At 44.3% G+C, this 23,903-nt stretch overlaps 2 protein-coding genes and 1 pseudogene across 3 annotated transcripts; all 3 read right to left on the bottom strand.

The window, feature by feature from the left end:
- Positions 1-165: 165 nt before the first annotated feature.
- On the bottom strand, positions 166-2,377 carry LOC117855698 (bark storage protein A). Its single transcript, XM_034738077.2, has 3 exons — positions 2,080-2,377; positions 1,889-1,956; positions 166-1,147 (listed from the first exon to the last, which is right to left on the bottom strand). Exons 1-3 carry the CDS (start codon positions 2,267-2,269, stop codon positions 386-388), a joined length of 1,020 nt encoding a protein of 339 aa, XP_034593968.1. The 5' UTR covers positions 2,270-2,377; the 3' UTR covers positions 166-385.
- A 3,020-nt stretch (positions 2,378-5,397) lies between these two features.
- On the bottom strand, positions 5,398-11,452 carry LOC117857387 (uncharacterized). 2 transcript variants are annotated; one of them, XM_034740027.2, is made up of 8 exons: positions 10,953-11,451; positions 10,463-10,754; positions 10,053-10,130; positions 9,687-9,752; positions 9,262-9,327; positions 8,627-8,695; positions 6,969-7,025; positions 5,398-6,078 (listed from the first exon to the last, which is right to left on the bottom strand). In XM_034740027.2, the coding sequence occupies exons 1-8, from the start codon at positions 11,243-11,245 to the stop codon at positions 5,893-5,895; spliced, it is 1,107 nt and encodes a 368-aa protein (XP_034595918.1). In that variant the 5' UTR covers positions 11,246-11,451; the 3' UTR covers positions 5,398-5,892. The 2 variants fall into 2 exon arrangements, with proteins under 2 accessions (XP_034595918.1, XP_034595920.1); XM_034740029.2 differs by lacking the exon at positions 6,969-7,025 and having other exon boundaries at positions 10,953-11,452.
- A 7,130-nt stretch (positions 11,453-18,582) lies between these two features.
- On the bottom strand, positions 18,583-22,377 carry LOC117857388 (uncharacterized; annotated as a pseudogene).
- Positions 22,378-23,903: the final 1,526 nt, after the last annotated feature.

The following is a 23,903-nucleotide window of genomic DNA, read 5'->3' as shown; positions in this document are numbered from 1 at the left end:
TTGACTACTGATCAGAGCAAACGAAGAGATGTGATTGGAGGCAGCGGCAGCATGGATTAGGAGGCACAATCATAGCATCCTAGCATGTTTAAGCACAAGATGATAAGATGGTACCGATGGACAGATCAGAGCTTGTTTATGATGAGAAAGCACGGAGCATGCATGTGTGTTGACTAACGGATCAGATCACCTGCATCTTCAATTCAGTTTTGTCATCAGCACCGGGTTACATTGATAGATGCATGATGCGATGCGTCTGGGATAAGACCGGCCAAAGGAGTGGAAGTAGCTTTAATAATCACTTACAAGCTAAGATCAACTTATGACTATTACTTAGACAAAGCCGCCAACAATTTATTCAGGCTACAACAGCGCCTTACATGTCCTAGGCCAGGCCGGCGGCGCCGAGGAGGGGCACGAACTTGAGCATGACGTCGGCGGCGTTCCGCGCGGCGATGGCGAGGAACGTGGCGGCCTCGTTGCTGAGCGACGAGCCGCCGCCAGCGAGGTCGGAGAGCGAGCGGATGGTGAGGAATGGCACGCCGAGCTGGTGCGCCACCAGCGCCACGGCGGCGCTCTCCATCTCCACGGGGGTGCACCCGAAGCGGGATCGGATGAACTGCCGGTAGCTGGCGTTGTCGGTGTACACGTTGGCGCTGCAGCCCCTGGGCACCCGCGTCACCTTGGGCGGCCGGGGAAAGCACGTCGTCGCGTTCACGCACGCCGGCAGCTCCATGCCCTCGAGCTTCCCGGCGAGGTCGTAGTAGCGCTTGCTGACGGGGACCCAGAACGCGTGCTGCCGCTGCTCCGGCGTGCCGGAGACCGGGAAGATCTCCTCCGGCTGGTACCAGATGCTGTTGAGCGTGTTCGCCGACAGCTCCGGGTTGGCCTTCCCGACGGTGTAGTCGGAGAAGTTGAGGAAGCCGAACTCCCTCGTGTAGTCGCCGGCGGCCTCCAACGGGAGCTCGTTCGCCGGCCCGTCGCCGTACCTCTGCCAGTTCCAGAGGGACAGGTGGGCCCAGTACTCGGGGATGGTGACGTCGCCGATCTGGAGGTCCTCGTTGGCGTTGCCGGCGATGCCCCAGTGCACGATGCCCTTCACCTTGAACAGGCTCAGCAGCAGCTGGGTCGTAAGCCCGGCATTGAGCTGCATGCGTATGCACGACAAATTGTACATTTTTTCAGGTCTCGATTTTCCAGTCTATTCTGATTCATATGCATGCGCATGCGCCGATGATACGCGATCGAGGCTGCTTGGTTTATTTGTGTTCAGTATAAGGAGGATGATTGCTTATTTTATATTTTTGGAAAGAATTTATTTAGAGGTATTCTCCTTCATTCTGGCTTGGAAGGAAATAGGAAGATTTCATATATTCTCGTCTACAAGCTAAGAAAAAAAAATATCATCAGGGATTTACATCGATCGGGTGCATTTGGACAGCGTCCTTTCTTGCAATGATCAACATCCAGTAAGTTACGACTTCACAAAGTCCACTATTGCATGTACTGTGCTCTCTAGCTATATAGGCTCAGAGGGTAGGGGATGGAGGTTGAAGAAAGCACAGGGGGGGTCGAAATTGGGACGCTCTCGTCCATCGTTTTTCAGGGATGATTCATATGCATGCTCCTTTTATTTCTCCATTTTGTTGTAAGGGTACTTATTTTATTTGTTTCTCAACATTACCAAACAGTTAGCTAAAAGTCAGTCAAAACTGTTGTATGTTTTATTTCTCTTTATTATTTTATAACCATATGATATATATTGATATCCTATATGTTAATGTGATGATTAATTAGATGGTTATACCGAAGATTGTGTCAATGTCAAACGAGAAATAAAAATCAAGTACTAGACATCAGCCAGATGCATGTAGAGAAATGTGTATACCATGCTGAGCCCTGTCATGACCATGACAACGCTTTGGCCTCCTATGGTTCCGAACCGAAACCTTCGTCCTGATATTAGTTCACAGCAGGGAAATTAAACTTAATAATCTTCAGAACGAGAAGGAATGATGCCATGATCTTCGTCATAAACATTATCCTGCACACATGCATGATGCATGCATGGAATATTACCTTGGACGTCCAAGATGGGTATGTCCTCGCTGGGCTTGTAGCTGGGGGATTCGAGTACGGGCTCCATTTCGTAGGCGTTGGCAACGACGAGCCCCACGAAGGGCGCGCCGGCCCGGTTCGCCCGGCGCACGGCTCGCCACTTCTTGGTCGAGATGAACCCCGCCGCCGGCGTCGCCGCCGCCGTGGCCATGATGAGCACCACCACCGCCACGGCCTGCGGCGGCGTAACTGCACCGGCCGGCTGCCATCGCGTACGTGATTCTTCCTCAACACTTTAATTTGTCTATGATGATGACGAGCCCGTACGTACTCCTATATATAGCAAGAAGACGAAGAGATGCATGATTGGTCGATCGTGATCTGACGGGGCATGCAGGCAATCACCAAGTTGGCATCGATCAGAGTAGCTGGCAGCTAGTATGTTTTATTCCAATTCGAGTACTCCATCCACTGTATAGAAATAGAATAACGCCCTCGTGCAAGCCGTGGTGCAATTGTATATTTAGGCAATAATTGTTAGGCAAAAACAAGAGAGTTTATTGTCAAGAGGAACCAGCTGGGTACCGATCGACACGTACGTTATGCCATCGCCACAGGATTATATAGACGATGATGCGAGATGTCTGGGGTTTGTACGTCCGGCCAAAGAAATGGAAGTAGCTAATCATATACAATCCGAGATCAAGTTGTTATCATTATTACTTAATAAAAATTATACAAAGCTGTGAACAATTTTTCTTCCTTTGCTAGTGCGAAAATAAAACTAATTAATTAACCCGTGGATGTACGATTGCTGAAATCCATCAAGAGGTTTGGAGGCCGGCAATCTTCTTCATCGCATCCGTCGGGCGGAGTGATGAAGATCAACTATAGGATGGCGAAGGTGGGTCCATCAAGATAATGGATTATTATGTATACATCACCTAGATATTTTTTTCCTCACTCATGAATTTTATTTTGTACCTCCACATTTCCCAGATTCTTCTCATTGTCGGTGATATCGACCTTCGAGTTAGGAGCAGGGTTTAGAGTATAGGAAGCCTTATAACATTTCCAAGAATGCCCAATAACTGCGTCCGAAATTCCGATTTTGGGAAAAAAACCTGAAAACCTCTACTTCAATAGGTGCGAAACCAGGTTCCTAATTTTCCCAAACGTCCAAAAACGCTGGCCTCACGAGCCAGAATTACACCGCTGTGGTGCGTTGCCAATTGCAGATATTTTCTCCTCCTGCATCCACGAGTCCCCATTCACGCCATCTCGTCGACGGCCTCTACGCAGTAGGAGACGATGACAAGCCACACACTGGTCCCAGCCGCTCGTCTAAAGATCGGCAGAGGGGCTTCCGCGGATGTCATTGCTACTATGGCCTCCGAGTTGCTGCTGATGTTGTGCTCGACAGGAGGATAGCGACGGAGTGAGAAGGGGAGAGAGAGAGAACCGAGGCGTGCATAGAGCACATCAGAGGTGAGAAGGGGGATCAATAGCAACAAAATGCAATAGCTCGAGGAGGAAGTAGCAAAGAGTGGGAGAAACGAGAAATCTAGCATGCTCTGTGCTCGGGCAACTTAGGGTTTGTTTGGTTCCTCTTGCTAAACTTTAGTCGCTAAAAGTTGCTAAAGTTTAGCCAAGGCTGTTTGGTTCCCTTTGCTAAACGACATTTAATGAGAAGGATAAAGACTTGTTTGCCCTTAATGAATGCTACCCATCTTTCTCCCTCCTCCCTGGTCAACCGCCAGGCAACTCCCTCCTCCCTGGTTCAACCGCCAGGCTCCTTGGCGCCTCGTCCCAACCTCCCCTGAATAGGTTGCCGGATGGGGAGGACTAGCATCTGCAATGTAAGACAAGAGCAACAATCACAACCAGCAACGATAAATCACCAAGAACATCCACCAAGATGAATCCGGGACCTACAGCGGATGGGGTGCGAGCACCGGCGGCGGGGCTGGACTGCAGGAGCCGGCGGTGGTGGATGCGTCAAGCAGCGGCGGTGGATGCGAGGAGCAGAGGAGTGAGGATGGAGTAGTAGCGGCGGATGCGGCAGACGCGAGTGCGGGTGCGAGTGCGGGAGGGGTAGGGAGGTGCGCACCAGACAACAATAAATAAGGGGTATAGGGTGTCCAGCCCAACTTTTTAGCAAGTTTAGCAACCAAAATCTTGCTAAAGTGCTAAACTTTAGCAACTCAACTTTAGCAAACTTTAGCAAGGGTGTTTGGCAGTTTAGCAGCTAAAAGTTGCTAAACCTAAACTTTAGCAACTAAAGTTTAGCAAGGTGGATCCACTTATTTTGCTCGCCCACAACATTGATTTAGTGGAGACCTGGCCAGATCCCCGGGGGGGGGGGATGAGGAATAGGAATAGGACCTCACAATAATCTTGGTAAGGAGATATGGCCGATGGGAGAAGAAAAAATTATTTTAATAGGTGCTAGCATTTAAGATGGCATGGAGGATTTTTTTTGAAAAAAAATAAGGCTATCATGGAAGAAGAGGTATTTTCTATGCTCAAAATCTTTTTGGGAGGTGCCAATCCAATATTATTAGGAGTGAAAATATTGGACACTCTTGTAGATGCTCTTTAAGGAAAGACATGGTTGCGAGCAGTCAATACTGACAAGCTAGAGGAGCAGGTAACAGGAGGACTTCTTGGTGGTGGAAGACGCTAGAGTCGAGGATAAAGGACGGTTTTGTAAATCATGAAGATGCTCGCTAGAGTTTTAAGATGGTAAGGTAGGGGGAACTCGGGCTCACTTGAGTATCTTAACATGCATTTGAGAGGAAGCCCATAGCCCGCTAAGGCACATTGATCATGAAGGCAGTGGCCGTTCATAAAAATGAGTGGGACGTGCAAAATCCAGTGAATGACTAGGGTTTAGAGTTGGAGAGGTGAGCTTGAGCAGCATGAAGACTAAAAATCATGTAGTATAGGGTTCAGTGCTTTTTTAAAATATCTAAAGATATTTAGGTAGTAGATGGCCCCTCAAAATATATCCCGGTACACGCTGGAAGATTGGCCTGGACTAGGAACCCAACGGCCTCCAAAGAGCACGAGCTGGTATCGCCTTGGCGGTCGGCCTCATGGGCCATTTGGGTCCTTTTCACTCTGTCTGACTGAGGACTACCGGCCTGCTCCGAGGTATGTATTACATTGGGCTGAACTGTTCAGTCCACAACGCACAACTAATGTCGGCCCACCTACGACGCACGGTAGACAGACAGCGAACACAACAAAACAGTCTGCCGCCTCTGCGGTTCTGATGATGATTGTTTACTGAAAAACACCAAGATTAAAAATGCGAAGCTGCCCATGCAGAGAGACTACTACACAACAGCATAATTATTCTTGAAAAGGTACACAGGGGCAGCTAGTCACAGCCCGCACATATACATACATATGAAAAGGTATAGTGTACATATACATATATGCATACCATCAAGAGCAATCAGCCTAGCTGCTTAGTTATACACTGCATGCAGCTGCGACAGAATGACGGCTCCTGATGATATGCATGTGCTCAATCATCATCTCAACCCTACGTACGTACGCCTATACGTATACACGTACGCACGCGTATACTCAATTCATGGGTATACAGCAGAGCTGGTAGCTGCTAGCTAGCTCCACGCATGGTGATCTGAATCACGACACATGATATATGAAGCTAGCAAGCAGCAACCAAAATTCAGCGAAAAAAGTAATAGTAATGCATGGTGTATATTTACGGTATACATGCAGTGCAATGGACGGCGGCGCGCGGCGGAGAATCGTCGCCGGAGATATCCATGCGTCGGCTGATGATCGATCGATGCGGTCCTATCGCCAGATGATGCTGCCGAGCGGCGGCGGCGGCGGCGGCGGTGGCGCCGCGGCCACCGCCCAGAAGTCGGAAGCGCCGCTGTCGTCGCCGGCCAGGTGCGACGTGCACGACACCGGTACCAGGCACAGCCCTCTGCTCCTCAAATCCTTCTTGCCCTCCTCGTTACCAACGTCTCCCTCGTCCTGCGTGCATGCATGCAAAGTTGAAACATTTGCTGAGGCCCTAATAATCCCTGCTATATCCAAGACTACATGTCATGACATGGAGATGCTGGAGCAGTGTGTTATTTCCTCCATTATGTCTTGTGATCAAACAAATCGTTAACATGATATTCCATCACAATATATGCAATTCTGCATGGTAAAAATACCCTCCTTCACCTCTCTCTCTCTCTCTCTCTGTTTTTTTTCTTTTATGAAATGGGAGGAGCAAGCCCCTACTGATTGTATAAGAAAAAATGTTACATATACAAATAAAGGCAAAGGAAGGTAAAACCCATACAAATTGTTCTAGCCATCCAACAGTACTGGGGAAGTATTATGCACATTTATTAGATGTCATATATAAGGCATATATATTGTGTCCACTCATACATTTTTTCATATATATATATATATATATATATATATATATATATGTATGTGTTTTATCCTAATATAACCCTAATAAATACTCTACATTTGCTTAAAAAAAACTGTACTTTAACTTCATATGATCATTTGCGGTGCCGGGCTTGAGTTCGTTCCAATCCACAGGCTTGAAAAAAAAAAGAACTAAGGCAAGCTCGTGCACTGGGATTAATTAGCTTCATATTAAGTTGAGCGTTGAAGTCAATGTAGTAACTAAGGTACACAATCATGTATGTGCTCATCCGGTGACAAATAAATCCCATCTTATACATCAACACGGTCTCTGATATAAAGACAATTCTATCCGTACCATTTTTATTAATTTCTAAAATATACAAACTTAATATTTTTAAAAAAAATTTAACAAAAGTTTAGAACCGGTGACTGCACAGAACACACTACACCACCTATTTTTCGTGACTAGAGAGGAAGTATATATTTACCTGCTCGGTGGGGCCTTGCGCTTCTACCGTGCCAATGCTAGTGCTGTGGTTCAGCAACTGCATGTATGTGCAATATAATTAACCATGCATGTCACCAGACATTAAAGAAAACTTAAATCACTACTAGTGCTATACATGTATGTATATTCATTCTCATCAGCTTAATTAGGTGGTAAGCAAACTCATGATGTTGGACGGCCAATTAAGTGGAGACATATATAATCACAGAGATCATAATTAAAAATATCAGGAATGAACTAGTAATGAATAATCATAATGGAATTCATGCGTGTGTGCAATGGCACATCTGGGACCGGTCCCACAGCGCAGCGAGCGGGAGCAGCGCAGCTAGCTAGCTTACGGCTGCATCGATCTGTCAGCTTGCACTGCACGTACAGGCGTGCAAAAAGGCGAGCTGAAACCATCTGCCGGACGTGCAATATACTATCATTCAATCACATGCCAGCGCGCCCTGCAGCTAAATAAGCTGGCCGTCCATGCTTGCCGTCCCCGCGTGCAGATGCAGCAGCGCTCACTGTCATCTTGCAGTGAGCTTACATTACCTACTTGCCATGGTGATCAGCCATAAGTACGTAGTTCGGCTAGCTGTAATGAGTATCATCATATGCACTTGCTCTTCTACAATCACTATATATTGTTACTTTCTTACCTGCTAGTGATGAGTGCATTAATTTCAGTGGAGTGGCGGGTCCCTCATCATCCATTCACTTTGCAGGTGTGGCATTAGATAAAAGGATTATCTATATGTGTGTACCTAGTACCCCTTTCTTATCTCGATGCATGTAACGATCTTGAAATTAATAAAACTTCCCATTTCGAAAAAAAAATGTAGTACTCCACTCGATAGGAAATATAAGTCTTTGTCCTAAGTCAAACTTTCTTTTTTTTTTAATCTTTGACTATAAATATCTAGATAGTTCCATATAAATTGAGAACATAATTAACATTATGGTTATTACTAAAAACCACTTTCATATTATATATATAGTAACTCTTACAATTTAAGATGGCATCGTTGTAACATATTTCTCTAGATACTGCTAGTCAAAATGTTATTTTATTGACCGTATGTTTTGATGTACTAATGGGTTTATATTAATTTTGGGTTGGAGGAAGCATAAAGTTTGGATATATCGTGTTATTCAATCTAAAAACGTGTGAATTCTTTCTGTTATTTTTTTCAGTAAAGGAAATGCCCAAGCTTCTTACTGCTTATATATAGTTTAGATGCCTAGTAATAATAATATAGCATTGTAGACTACCAGATTGCCTAGTGGGTGCCCTTTTTATTTGGACTCAGATGGGGGTTTAATTTCGTAAAGCCGGCCCCTTTCAGAGGTAAAACAAGCAAATGGTACGTAGTTTTTACATAAATAAAGGAATCTACTAAAAAGCTTCAAATTCCCCCACTATTCATCTAAGATGATCTGAATAGTGCCTGTCTTTGCTAAAGCTACCTTTGCTAATCCTATCATATATCTGCAGGTAGCAGCTAAAGTCGATCAAAGTGTATGTCAAAATTTTCATTTTTAGAACACCTTTTGCACGCATCTCTTAACGCTCGATCACTCCTGCACACGTACGACGTGCCTGCAATATATGATGAGAGAGAGAGAGAGAGAGAGAAGGAGACTTACACTTGCTACGGTGTGTTGTTGCATGGAGGAGCTTCCGTTGCCATGGCCCAAGTACGGGAAGCTGAGAGCCTGCAACATAACACAAAGAGAATGAAGAAGAGGTCGAATGGAGGAGAATGAAGAAGAGATCGAGAGGAAGAAGAGAGAGCATGCTTCTTGTCGCATAGCGCCTGAATGAAACTGCACACGACAGAAGACGACAGCAGGCGATGTACTGTGCTGCTAGTACAATGCGTGCTGCAACTTGGCCATGCATGCATGCAAGCGCTTTAACGGCGTGCTCTTACACCCGGTCCCACACGTGTCCTCATTTTGTCTTTTCACCTGCTCGCATGCATCTCACTCGGGGCACTCTTTTTTAGTTACACCAGGTGATATTCTCAAAATGCTTGTTAAGCTATATCATCATGAATTTGACTCATTATCGTCTCCTACTACCTTAGGGTGCATAAGTTAATATTGTTATACTCTTAAAGATCGACATTTGCTAGCTACTGCAGAAGAAATAGGAAAGTAACACTTCACAAAACTGATCATGACATTCTGAGAACTGAATGTATGCATGTATCTAAACTCAGAAAGGACAGATGAAGAGAAATAATATAATTGGATAGGATTAATGGAAGGGGTTGGACCTCAATTTGACCCAGGAGGAACCTAATGTAGCCAATAGTCTCCTGTAGTACGGAGGCAGTGTCAGTCTGCAAAAAGGAACACGTATGCATGCATGTCAGGGATTTACTTTACTGTCACTGATCACACGACTCCTAAAAAGTGAACAAAAGAAGCTCTGCATCTGATCAAAAGAACACAGGAGGGAGCATGCATGCATGGGCAAAAACGCATTTGCAGAACCGGCAAAACCTTGTAACCGTTAACACCATCTGCTAGAGAAGACATGCACATCTGACTGTCGACGAGGCGAGGTAGCTAGCTACAGAGAGCCCTTCTACTGTTTATTACTTGCGCGTGCATTGTTTTTCTCTCTCAACATGCATGCAGTGTTACCTGGCTTGTACTACTACTATTGTATAGCTAATTTGTAAGCTGATGTATGTACCTTTCCAAATGGGGATACTATCTGGTGAAGTGCTGTTATTCTATCCCCAAGCCTCTCCTTTCTAACCTGAAACAAACAAAGGATTATTAATTACTCCCCATGTTACTTGTGTGTGTAAAAAAAAACAAGGTGACAACTCAATATGGATAATGTCCTTGGTAAGTCATTATCATTTCTATATGTACTATAATATACTTCCTTGAAGAGAATATATATTATTCGTACTTCTGCATGCAACATAAGGTTCATATGATTCTTTATACATGTCTCGAGGAGGGGATCAGTGGGAGCCTCAGATCGAGCCGGATTCCAAGATCGCATGAACAAATTAATGATGGCAAATACACTCCACAGAGATGAAGAAACCTTTAGAGTAGATTGTGCTGAAGAAGAGGTTTGAACCCTAGCCTTCTTTGGAGCTGAACCACTTGCAGTGCTGTTACCCTGAAACAAAATTTTAAAAATAAATACATACCAAGTTAAATGAATAGGCAGCAGTTAACGATAAATCATGAAGTCAGTTGCCCATGGGACATCATGCCTTGTACGGAAGTGGATCTTACACCCTTTGCCAAAAATATCATGAAGCAAGATCCAAAAATCATTGAAACTTTGGAACATGAGAGTTTCAGAAGGTAGCTAGCTAGACCATATATACCCAGCAAACATAAATTGATTTTTCCAAGGGGCACATGCATGTGGCTTTTTTATCAAAGAGAAAAGGAACTCAGTGTCCATTCAAGATGCAATGTTCCTGTAGGTTTTGCTTAAATTACCTCAGAAGAGTTATCGGAGTGATGATTCTTCACCTCGGGTGCCTGCACTGTGCTGTTTGAGAAGTCTAGCATGTTGCTGCCGAGGCTTGCGGTGATGCATGACCTAGGAGAGGACGCCACCTGAGATTTGTTGGTCCCCGATGTCTGGATCTCCTCACCACCACCACCACCATGGCCATAGAAATTGTAAGCTGCTGCAGCACCCTGATTAGGCATAGGTCCCTCCTCTAATCCTTTTGACAGTAGAGCTGTGGCGGCGCTGTATCTCTCATGATCTCCAACTAATCCCCCACTGCAAATTTATTTGTGTTTGCAGACATGCGAGTGATTGTTAGTAAACAAAAATTACAGAAACTCCCTGATTTATAGAATTAGCACCAATTCATTAGAAATTTGCATGAATTCAAAGAATCGATCCCATAGTATTCTACCATCACAAAACCAAATAGAATTGACAGAATGCAGGGTGGAGATAGAGAGAAGTGTATACAGAAGCAGCTGGCTCCATGACTCTGGCATGTTGCTCTCCCGCCCATCATGCAGATCACTGCTTGCAAGAGAAGTCGCAGCGCTGTTCACCTCAGGAGCCAGACCAGAAGAGATTTGAAGGAGGTGCTGGGGGAGGAGCATGGAAGGAGAAGATAAGGGTGGCATCTTGTTGTTGGAGGCCTCTTGCTCCTCGGCACAAGGCATCAAACTACTCATCATATTCTTGCTGTCTGTACCACCACTCCACATCATCTGCTGCAGCAAAGAGCTCTTGAATTCTCCTCCACCCATCATGCTTGGCTTGAGCACACAGCAGAAATTTCTAGGATCCAGCAGCCATCTTGCAGCAGCAAATTCTCTTATTATGCAATATCAGGTCAATCTTTAGGGTCTGGCCGGCCGGTAGCTTTGCTTGTCCTCCTCCGTCCTGCTGCTTTCTCTTTCTAGAGATGGGGTCTCTAGAGATAGAAAACAACAGCAAAGAGAGGAGGAAAAGGGATAGGACCTGTTTGGAGAGGAATCTGGGCTTTTGTTTTGTATTCTCCTGGTTCCTTTTTCTACACTACTCCTTTATTTTTGAACTTTCCTTTGCAATTTTTCTAGTATAGTATGCTTATTTTACCCTTTTTCTCCTCATCACACCCCACTTTTGCTTTATCAATAAAAAGTGGTGGCGGAAAGGTACGTTGTGGACACACAATTTCAGGCTAAAAGGAGTGGTTTGTGGAGGGGGTGGTATTTGTTAATTGGGCCTCATGCTAACTTTCAACTACAATATAAACTATTAAGTACAGTTGATTGATAGTACCAGTGAAGACAACTACCTTGGCTTATTTCCAAATATATCCCTATCCATGTTCTTTGAATTTACTCTCTTCGTCGCATGTCTCGTGCATATATATTTTCGTTTTAGAGGTTGAAGGGTGACTTAATTTAATTAAGCTTTTTTTTAAATAATAGAGAAAAATGAAACAGGTTATTGTTGAAAATAACAAAAATGGAAGGCATGTATGATGCTATCTGCGGTTTGACTCATGCATGGTGGTAGACTTAATTAGTTATGGAAGATTTAATAATAAGTAGATTTTGGCCGGCTTGCGCATACGTGCAATTGCAGGTGGAGCAATGATTTTACTTTCTTGTCAAGTCACGAGGCAATTGATCGAAAGAGAAGAGCTAGCAAAGCTGCTAGGTGAAAGCATTTGGCGCCTCTTTATTGGGTGCAGCGGTCGATTGTACTTTAGGTGAAAGCCGCTTTGGATGAAAGCTGATTCCTGGATTGATTTGCTCCGATCCCATCCTTGCTGTCAAGCTTTCAATTTTACGAGATCTCGATCTTGTTCACAAAAGACTCCCTTTAGTTAACATGCATGTATATGATCTACTACTATGCTACTCTCTCATTCCAAATTGTAGTTCGTTTTAGCTTTTTTAATTTATAGTTTTTATTAGGAACCTGGAGATTTTACAGGCGGTTTTACATTTTTTAATTGGAAAGTTGCAGACGGTTTTACATGCATAGACAAGATCTGAAGTTTCTCGTGGTAGCCCTGGTGGATATTAATAACATCTGGTAGTTGTTTAGAGACATCATCAGGCTATATATCTGACGGCTGGCGCAACGCAACACACATCATCTAGATTATTGGGGCCCAATGCAAGTGTAATTGCCCTGCTAGTACTACTGTGCATGATAGGGGCCGGAATATTGTAACGAACATGTGGCTCTCAATTATGCATTCGCCAAACCCTAGCTAGCCACGCACTTATATACGGATGAACCATACATATCTAACTAGATATATAATTAAGCGGCTTCTCCTGTTCTCCAACACTATATATAGGAGGCGTTTGGTTCCCTTTGCTTATTTTTAGCACCCGTCACATCGAATGTTTAGATACTAATTAGGAGTATTAAACGTAGACTATTTACAAAATCCATTACATAAGTGTAGGCGTTTGGTTCCCTTTGCTTATTTTTAGCACCCGTCACATCGAATGTTTAGATACTAATTAGGAGTATTAAACGTAGACTATTTACAAAACCCATTACATAAGTGTAGGCGTTTGGTTCCCTTTCCTTATTTTTAGCACCCGTCACATCGAATGTTTAGATACTAATTAGGAGTATTAAACGTAGACTATTTACAAAACCCATTACATAAGTGGAGGTTAAACGGCGAGATGAATCTATTAAACCTAATTAATCCATCATTAGTAAATATTTACTGTAGCAACACATTGTCAAATCATGAACTAATTAGGCTTAATAGATTCGTCTCACCGTTTAGCCTCCACTTATGTAATGGGTTTTGTAAATAGTCTACGTTTAATACTCCTAATTAGTATCTAAACATTCGATGTGACGGGTGCTAAAAATAAGTCAGAGGAACCAAACCAGACCATAGTCAACTAATTTTTTTATAAGAATTAGTTATCCATATCATTTATAGACGGCGCATCACGTAAAGTAACCCTTAATCTTCATCTAAATTAACCACCGTACCTATGATATTATGCAGACTATGATCTTAGAGTAACCCTCTCGATTATATTTGCATCAAATTTACCTGCCTCCATTATTATTAAAAAAAATAACATAAAGTAACCTCTAAATTTTCCACATCTAATTAAATTAACTAGGCTTATGAGAAAATATCTCAAAGTAGCTAGCCCCTGTAATGGTTGCATGAAGTAGACGCCACATCTCCATCGATGGATGCATATATCCACACGCCAATCCTGTATGGTCAAAGCTGGATAATGAAGCAAAGCAGGGCGTTGCACACGTCAGAAGAGCCAGATTCCTCTCTTCTCTTTCTTACTCTTGCAGGTAGCCAAGAAAAAAAAACATTCTCCATGCATCCGGGCCGCCCATTTGCTCGCCTGGATGACGATCATGACGATGATGATGATAGACTTTAGCAAAAGGAGAAGCAACCGGAAAAAAAAACGAAATTCTTTCTGGGCAAAATCGTGTCGGCTTGCATTGACTTGCACTCACAAACAACAACATCGGACGACCACCAATTGCTGAGGATGGACCGGGCCGGGCAGGCTGCTTGGTTCCGAGGAGGGAGGGAGGCAGGCAGGCTGGGCTCATCATAATCAGGCCAGGCTTTGTCAGAGAATTGCTGCTGCATTGCATTGCATCGTTGCAGGCCGCCGGCAGCTGCAAGTGGCTCTCGGTTCTCCTCGCGTTCACCGTCATCTGCCTCATCGTCTATGTCCTTGTCAAGGTCCATGATGCTTCAGTTGTTTCCTTGAGAACAGCTAGCTTTCTGAAGGAGAAGATGCATGCGTTTCCGTGTTACTGAGACTGGAGATCTATCACTTGAGCTGAAATAGGAAAATCCGACGGGGTGAGGTCGGCGGGCCATGGATGGATCGGAGGTGAGCATCGATAAATAAAGCAGTGAGAGATCAGAGGAGGCCTGCGACCTGCGGCTAGCCGTCCTCCGGGGACCCCTTGGAATGCCACCAAAAGTAAAACTTTCTTCCTGCATTCACTATAGTTGCTCTCTTGTACAGTACGTAGCTGTCAGAATTCCCATTCCCTTGATGAGAAAAGCACGAATATACGTAGTTGTTTTTCTCCAACCATTTGCTTACATCCTATATTGTTCTCAGGATTGTTTTGTTCTTTGAATTGAAACTTAACCTGGGAAGTTATTGACTCTGTGAAATCACTGCCTTGTTGCTTTTATTTTGATAATGGAAGATAAAATTCCAACTCCAGACATCCTCTTTCAAGAAGATCGGACCACAAACAATATAGAGAGTCACATGTTCCAACTAAACACGTAGCCAAGATATCAGAAGATCTGATCTGATGTAGCAAAGAAATGTAACAAAAAATAAAGAAAAAGGTGAAACTCAAAATCTTCAACAAAATCTCCCTTAGCGGCATGTTTCGTAAAGTCGCCTCCAAATGAACTTCTCCACATCAGGTGAAAGCAGAACCAAAGCATGAGCCAAATCCAACAACAGGGAAGAGGAAAAACTCCATGTTGATTGACACTCCAACCACCAAACCAAGACCGCAGCAAAATCATCCACACTTCCACAGTGGGGATAAATAAGATACCAATAACTGTTGAAGAATCCGAGTTGGGTAACCATAGTACCCACATGAAGTGCACCACCACTCAAAAAGCCTCCAAAACAACGCCTCCACTGAGGAAATTAAATGATGATAGTCGCCACCGCCGCTGCCCACCGGGACAAAGTTTTCACCTGGAGACCTAGTGATGGGGTGGATTCGAGACACATAGGTGGCGCCTCCAAGAAGGAAAATGACACCCAAAGATATCATTGCCGTGGCTTTCGCCAGTGCACCCTAGCCTACCACAACACAGCCCCAAGGGTCGACGAGACACGTCACACCATCGCCAACCACACGAGGTTGAAGCACCTCAGACCCAACGGCGACAAATTGTGTCCCATACCACACTCGCTGCACGACAAGTTCCTAAGCACCTCCGTCGCAGGCACGACATTTGTGACCGTAGTCACCGACCATCCTCTCCGGGAACAAGTTTGTCGGACCGGTCCCCAAAGCCGGAGGGCGCTGGATTTAGGTAAGATGGATATGGACGCTACCAGCCCGAGGGCGAAGGCTGCCGCCATGAGATGCCGCAACCCCGATAGGAGAGGATGGGGGTAGGAACCAGTGGCATGGCCGCCGAATCGCCCTGGTGCCACCTCCCAGCCACTAGGCGTTGGATCTGACCCGAGAGAGGTAGATCAGGCCAGGGGCATGATGAATTTGGCACCAAGTAGCAAAATCTGGCCAGCTGGCCACCGGATGCTGTGGCCGCGAAAAATCTCTAGCATGTGGAAAGATGACCTCGTCGCCGCCTTCTTTGCAGCCGGATGGGCTTCCGCTGGCCTGCTTGGGCGATGGCAAGGGAGAGGGACGGAGGGAGGAGGTGGCGGCGCTCGGATCTCCCGTCCACCCGAGTCGCCCACGTAAGTCTGCCTTGTTGTTTTTATTATAAAAAAAAATTTGATTTAGGTACACTCAACAGATGATGTGAAGTGCAATTTACATCTTTTACCTTTTTGGACATTACACATCTTTTACCTTACATGATGGATTGATTTCAATTTTGCAGCTCCAAGGGCCGGCGTAACAACGTTAAAAGCATGTTCTCTTGTTCTACGGCATTAGTCAGCATAGCATGTTGTTTTGCCAGTAAAACCTCGCTTTTATGTTAGGAGGCGTATGCTCTATTTATTTGTGCTACTACTAATGTCGTTGTAAATGCTTGGTTTGCAGTGTGACAATTGGACAGGAGTGTGAAAGAAACCCAACCTACACACAAGCATAACAGCAGACTCATTTGGCAAAAAAACACGGATCGCCGTCCAACTCGAACACGAACGTCGGTCTGGTACGGCAGCTTGCTTGTTCAGGTCTCTGACATCTGGGCCCGTGCCACGTCAGACTTACAACGTGTCGCCACGTCGGCTGAAACCAGACTGGATTTGAGTCGATTCCGATCCTTCCCGCTGCCGACGAAACAAAACCTCGTGTCACACTTGGCTCAGCTCCCCCGTCCCAACAGTCTCGCGCCGCTCTCGCCATGGCAACGCTGTCGGCCGGTCCAGGAGGAGGTGCTTCCACGGAGTTACCACGCCGGAGTTCGCGACTGCGGCAAGCCAGGGTAGGACCCCGCGTCGCCTCTCCGCCCCCGCCCCCGCCCCCGCCTGCGTAAGATCCCTGCCTCCTCCCTCCAAGCAGGGTTTGATTTCAAGCTGGGATCTACTTGTCGAGGGTAAAAGGAGCCAACTTCAGGGCACAAAATTCAGTGTTTTTTTTTTCTAACTTGGACACCTCATACCCATCACCTCCATCCGGACAGAGAGCAGAGCACTGTGCACGAATTGTACCACACTTTTGTTTTAGCTCTTTACCTCCAAGGTGCAAACTTTTATTTTGTTCAAGGAGATATCTATGCTCATTCTTCATGATTCCTGAGGTTGGATTTAATCTTGAAAGAAAAAAAACTTTGGGGAAACAAATTTACAGCCAGTCACTTCTACAAACCAAACTGACGTGTTCCACATATATATGGATAGTTCCTTAAGAAATTCCTGTGTCTACATTTTGCAGCATTTGAAAGTAAACCTAGCTCAGACCTAACAGAAACATTTTGGAATTATATGCAGCAAGCGTCGTTGCAAAAAAAACAGAGGAAGGTAGTGCGGATGACATTGGAGCAGAGTTTTGGGCTCCTGACGTATTCAATTTGACACGAGAAGAATTGCTTCCTTACTACAGGCGCTAAAACAAAAAGAGAGCAAACATGGCATTGGTTTTCTACCATGAGAACAACACGGTAAGCTGCTTTTGTTGCTGCTATATATATTATCTCCTGGCCCCAACAAAAAAAAATATCCAGTTTTGATTTGGAATTAGTATTATTTGCAAACACAGGGTGATCACTACCAGTTTACGCACTTGCGCCTCAATGATGTTTACGATTTCATGGATGGAATGGTTTCCTATTTGCACATGAACTTCAAGGCAACTAATGCAGCAACAGGGTCAGAGAAGACCTTTTTTGCTGAATTGGCTTTGGAGGGTGATGTTCTCGATAAGCATGGTGGATACCGCACCACTACCTGCAGTATTGTTGCTGATGATTGTGTTGGTATGCTCCTCCTCTTCTTCATCTTTAGCCTTCCTATACCATCTTATATGCATGCTTTAATCCTTCTCTTAGTTGATTGCTTGAGCAGAAACTGTAAAGGCGTGTTCTTCCTTTTGCCGGTTATATGTGTTCCTGCCTGTATATTAAACAAAACAAACTTGTTTCGTCACATCTTTTGTGGTTTCGAGTCGGGCACTGTCGAGATGTTTTTACATTGATTGACACTTCCCTTGTTTGTTTCAGATGTTATGTGGATAGAGTTTTCCTGTTTCTAAGTAGTCAGTGCTGTATTTCAGCTGTTTGGTTTGGGTCATTCCTTGTGGAGTTTTTCTTTTACCATACCACAACACAATTTTTTAATTTCCGAAATAACTCTTTCTATTACACTGATGACATGCTTGGCTGATGCTCCTGACTTACTCTTAAAAAAGCTGGCCTTCCTACTTGACTCACCGAACCAACTAGAATACGACAGTGACTGCACCTAAAAAGTGCACCTATAATTTTGCTGCTCTTTCCCATGGAAACTATGGTGTTTGTGGAGTGTTGAGAGTGAATTGCTGCACTTGCTCTGTTTTGGTCTTCTCCTGTAAAACTAGTAGTGTACTTTTTTTTAGCATTTGTGAGATGCTTAAAAAGTAAAAAGGTTATTGTACTGTGCAGGTGGTCAAAAAGAGGTTTCTTTATTTTTGCCACCAATTCTCAAAAAGTTTACCGTCAATGCAAAGCTACAGTGCACAAGAAAATGGGCAGACGATTCCTCTTCTTGATCACACAGTGTACACGTCAAGTTGCCTGGCCAATTCCGTGATGCCTTTGCAAAAAATCCTTGATGCAAGCTTGTCAACGGTCAACAATTTGTTTTCCTTGTGCATTACCACACCAGATGGATTGCCCGTCAAAAGAAGAAAATGCTCCCTGTAAGTGAGCAAGAGGTACGCAGAATTATTGCAAGTTAGGAGCCTGAAGTAGTCCACCCAAGTGTTTTCATCCACCTGATGATCTGTAAACTGAACATTTTGCACCAAGTCCCACAGGGTTACAAATTCAGGCATTATTCCTTCACAGTTTTTTTTTGCTTGCGCCAGGGCATCTTGTATAGGCCAGGTGCGATGTCAATTGGTGCTCTTCCGTTTAGCCAACTGCTGTGCTAGAAAAAGCTGCCTGTCTACATCATCACAAAGGAGGAGCCCATCTGAGTCCTAGTGCCCTGCTGAACGTTTGCAAGTCCAATATGCCCAGGCCACCGGCCAAGTTCCTTTGGGGAGCATAACTTTCTTGCATTTAACTAGTTTGCACATTGTGCTTCTGCTGCCACTAATAACTCTTGGCACCATTATGACCACCAACAAAGCCTCCCTTGGGGTGCATCAATCCACCCATACATGCAAAACAATACAAGCTTCTCTTCCTCTTCCTTGTCCCCTGGCCTTGTTCCATGTCATCTTCATCATGGAGGCCACCTGTATGAATATCAGAAATTAGAAATTTTACTAATAGCAGATACAGAATTTCTATTTCTATTGCTAGATGCTAACTAGCCAACATATATGTGAAATCTATCTGCAACTAGAAAACAGAAACAATCGTTGGAAGAGAAAATATTACCTTGGCAGTTCTTGGTTAGTTCTTTGCATGAGTTTAAGGTCCAAGGATCTATTCCCTCAACTGTTTTAGCAAGCTCAGCAAACAAAAGGATTTTTTTTAGAGCCAGCGTGTGCATTGAAGTTGATGTGTGCATACTCCTTTGGTTGGCCCTCGACATCATCATCAAAATAGCAAATAGCTAGAAGGTCAGATACCTTGAGCCTGTTCTCCTGCCAAAAAGGATAAGAATATCAAAGTAAGAAAAAAAAGTCCAATTAATTTAGTAAGATTTGAAAAACTTTTCCAATTAAAAGTCCATCTCAATCAATCGTTTATATTTGATTTTTATAGAAGAGTGCATTGCTTTATTATACAAGGAAATGAGAAAAAAAAAGAAAGGATATGTTGCTACTCTTTTGAAACAAAAAGGAATAGGAATTCCATAGTAATGTCTAAACCCAAGGATTTCACAAATCAAAGATAAAGGATTCTGGAACAAGTAAACACAATTTCCAACCGTCTCAACAATAGAATTAGATCAAAGTAAGAAATATAAGTAAAATTGTTCCAGATGAGATAAAGAAAAGAGTTAAGAGATGACTCAAAAAAATTCAAAGGATTTTTCTTTAGAAAGCAGTTGGCCAAAATTAGCCAGCTTGAGTTATGAAGTACAGATGAAATTTGTTTTTTTATTTTCTTCAAGAAAATTAATGCAAGTCATAATCTAATTTCTATCTAGCAGACATATATTAGAATCATTCTCTCAAGTCGTATGAGAAGAAAACCTCTATACGTTTCTAGGGTAGGGTTTGCTTATCTACATCTATCCCAATAAAGCTATCTATTGTATCCTTGGAATAGTGCCACATGAGAAATTAGGATGGAGTTACCTCTTTTGCTATATCCTTGTTAAGATCCGCAACTGCTGTTCTAGTAAATTGGTGAAACTCTATGTCCATAATTGCACGATCGAATGCATCACAGAAAGAACTCGCAACCTCGTCAAATGCCGATGTTGATGGCGATGGACCTATATTTCTTAATCTTTGTATCAGTGTCCTCCACAAAGGTTTGCAGAAAAAGACGGTCAGAAAGCTTGAACTTATCGTGTCAAAATGTTAGGAGGAACGGATCAACTTTAAGATTCAACAATCAACTTTCACATCACATAGGTAGGTACAATTACCTCCAGCTTCTTCTTTCTGTTAAGATGCGCAAGTGCAATGTTAGACAACTTATAAGATTCCATATCAGCAAGTGCATGGCCATACGCTTCGCTGAAAAAATCAGCAACACTATCAAAACCAAATGTGAACCTTGACTCTTGTGTTGGAGATGGACCTATTAGAACAAACATTAATGTGCCAATGTGAAAAGTCATTCTCAACGTCTCATGCATCTTGTTGCAGCATATACATCAATTGACAAAGGTTTTGAAAATCAGTACTTGATCTATTACCTCACCTAGTGGCAATTACACGGTACTCGGCCGTGGTAACACGTTTTCTTATTTATATGTTGGATTTATAAATTTGTTCATATATATAGGGGTAAAAACATCAAATTTAACTTTTAAAACCAACATTCTGTATCAATGGAAAAACAAGTAGCCAAAGACAATTTAAAATGAAGTACAGCTTGTGATTGATATCCTATATTGTTGCAAAAGCAATATACTTCATGTTTCATAAGTAAATAATCCATCTGTTCCAAAATTTAGGTCGTTTTAGTTTTTGTGCTAAGTCAAACTTATCTAACTTTGACAAAGTTTTCTGATATGACAACCCAAAACAGTGATGGGTTTGCGATTAATTAGCTCAAAATATAGTCTTGCCACTAATTCCAATTCTTTGTAAAAAAAATATAATCATTCTTGCTACAACACGCTTAGTTGATCATATAGCTTTATAATATTACGGGAGAAATAGGGGGAAGGGGGGGGGGGGCAATTGACAGTGTGCCTAGTACATAAGTTGGAGCCTACGAGACAATTGAGTAATTGACAGAGTATGAGGGCTAAATGTCAAATGAATCGAACCTGGCAAAGGCACTCTTAGGGACTGTGGGAGCTCCCAAGCAAGAACGTGGTCACCATGATCTCTCCCAATGGATGCACTCTCCGTAACCTTGTTCGTCTGCAGGTCCACGGCAAAGAGCTGTTGTTCCAGGAAAAAGTAGACCACGTGTGCGTTATTGGGGTGGACAAACGCCAGCACAGACCTCTTGATATTTCTCGCGATCCTACTGGAATTGCTGCGGAGATTGTAGGGATGGAACCTCTCCTCGGGAAGCCCAATGTTCTGAAAACTCTGATGAGCCCAATGTGCTCATGGGGGATGTCGAAATCCAGACTCCATTTGCCAGCCTCGTAATCAGCCAAGGTCCATAATTTGATCCTCGGCTGGTGAGTGCGCCTGCTAATCACCACCAACCGCAGCTTCCCACAGCTAAGACTCACGCAGCGATCGTTGCTGAGACCCTTGCGATGACCCTCCCCAACTTGGGGACGGAGCCGGTAGCAGCTCGGGAGCGGCACCCAGCGAAGCTCTGGGTTGTCAGCAAAAGGGTCGCAAACGAGAAGGCCCAGCAAGAGGTCTACCCACCAGAGTCTTCCTCTGTAAGAGAGAGCATATGCACTACACCACTGGCGCTTGATCGGAGGGTAGTGCAGATCCTTCTGTGTCCACCTGGAAGTCTCCGTCGAGAAGCAGCGCAGGGTGGCGGCGCCGTCAAAGACGGAGAGCTCGGCTACCATGATGCGGTGTTGGCCGAATTTTCGTGCGACGACCAGGCCAGCGACGCCTGTGTCGTCGTTTACAGTCGTCTCGGGCGCGGGGACGTGGATGGAGGTCTTGAAGACTGCGTCCCAGAGGTCTTATGACGCGCTGGCGGGCTCGTCGGCGGCAAGCGGGTCGGTGCCGCGGGAGGCGGAGAGGAGAAGGATGCCGGTGGGGTCCGCGGCGAGGACGGCGCTGCCGCTGACGACGAGCGACGGGGGCACTTGGAGCTGCGAGATGCGCGGGGGCGCGGCGAGCGCGAGGGAGATGCCGGCGTCCTTCGGGAGGTCGAGGGGGACGAGCGGCGAGCGGAGCAATACGACCCACTGCGGCGGCGCCATCGGGGTTCCTTCAGGGCGCTAGGGTTTGGGGACGAATTCGGGGGCTGGAGGGAGGGAGGGGAATTTGGGGGGCACGAGCTCCGTTTCAGCGTTTCGAGGAGAGGAAGGGAAAATAAAATACTAGCTGTACCAGGTATTACCGACTCAAGTTACAACATCCGATCCAACACCAATTACAATTGGTTTGGTTTTTTTTATATTATTATTATTCTTATTGCTGCTGCTGCTGCTATACAGATTAATTTGATAATTACAATTGATTTATTATCATACATATTTGATTTGATTGAAGTTGAGGTCAACGTAAATGAAATGCGATGCGCTCGATCCGAAATTTTCCTACTACTACTGCTACCCGGTCTGTTCGCTTCAGCTTATTCAGCCGGCTTATCAGCCACCAAACAGTGTTTTTCTCTCACAACAAATCAGCCGTTTCAGCTTTTCAGCCGGCTTATAAGCTGAAGCGAACAGGTCCACCGTCGCAGGTAAATCTATCTAATCCATGCGTCTTAATTCAAGAAAAAAGGAACAGATGAAAGAAATAAGAAAGAAATATTACAAACACTATAAAGAACACCGATCTTGATCCTGCAATAATGTTCAAGTTGATCTTCCAAACCTACCTCTGAACATTTTGTTTTAGTTGATTGACACGCGTACGGTTTAACATGCGGTCACCGCTGCTACAAGGACATGCAAGCCACAACAGACAGACAAAATTAAGCAGGTGCCGGTGGAGTAATGAACAACTATCTTAAAGGTAGTATACAATTAATGTCATCAGAATCTTAGATACGATATATATGCAGCCAATGCTCTGGCACCTCACCAACTGATGGCACCTCATGCAAAATGCAGGCGACGCTGCGTAGCACACCTGATGCTTGTTCTAGCTTGGAATCGCCTCAAGTAATAATAGATGCTGTCTCATCGAGGGGAATATAATGTAATGTAATCACTACCAGAGTACTAGACAACCTACACAGCAAAGAGCTGATTCTGCTTGGTACCAAGCTAGAGTAGCAACGGGCGAATCCGCTGGCCCAGGATCGGAGATACATGTAAACTGAGCTCTTTGTGAAGCTAGGGTGCAAGTGTTAACTCATTATTTTGCTCTTTGCCGCTATATATGATCTGTATCACTGGGAATCTGCACCTTGACCTTAGCTCCGTTCAAGATGATGTCTGCAAAAGGAATAAAAGGCATTAGTCTTAAAATGGATGGCTGACCAACCATCTAAGCAGCAGCATAAATCGCATAGCGTATCCATGCAACTGTAAGGCTAGCTACTGCTAACAGCGCCAATACTTCAGGGTGTTGTACCAACAGGACATAGGAAAGTTTTTGCTAAACCACAGCATCACCAATACAATATAATTCACTCGAGGGGAGACATGCATGATCCCTCAATCGTATTTTGCGACTTCATCTGTACTCGAGTAGAGTAGAACATTGGCTAGAGCTAGTTAGCGAGCACTGAGCAGCACACCTTAGATCATAGTATATCCACAGTAATCAAGGACTAGGGCTGGTCATGAAGTGATCCATAGAAACTAGAAATGATAGCCAACAGAAGTTATTTTGCAT

Source organism: Setaria viridis, chromosome 5 (genome assembly GCF_005286985.2).
Source record: "Setaria viridis chromosome 5, Setaria_viridis_v4.0, whole genome shotgun sequence".
Classification (NCBI taxonomy): Eukaryota; Viridiplantae; Streptophyta; class Magnoliopsida; order Poales; family Poaceae; genus Setaria; species Setaria viridis.
This window is presented reverse-complemented; position numbering and strand designations above follow the sequence as displayed.

Coding starts and splice junctions, on each gene's coding strand:
- LOC117857387 (XM_034740027.2), bottom strand. CDS start 11,245: ATGATGGGTGGAGGAGAATTCAAGAGCTCTTTGCTGCAGCAGATGATG. Junction 9,753..10,052: donor CAGCACAATCTACTCTAAAG/GTTTCTTCATCT, acceptor TGTTTGTTTCAG/GTTAGAAAGGAGAGGCTTGG. Junction 6,079..6,968: donor CGCAAGGCCCCACCGAGCAG/GTAAATATATAC, acceptor GCATGCACGCAG/GACGAGGGAGACGTTGGTAA.
- LOC117855698 (XM_034738077.2), bottom strand. CDS start 2,269: ATGGCCACGGCGGCGGCGACGCCGGCGGCGGGGTTCATCTCGACCAAG. Junction 1,957..2,079: donor ACCCATCTTGGACGTCCAAG/GTAATATTCCAT, acceptor AACTAATATCAG/GACGAAGGTTTCGGTTCGGA. Junction 1,148..1,888: donor TCATGACAGGGCTCAGCATG/GTATACACATTT, acceptor ATACGCATGCAG/CTCAATGCCGGGCTTACGAC.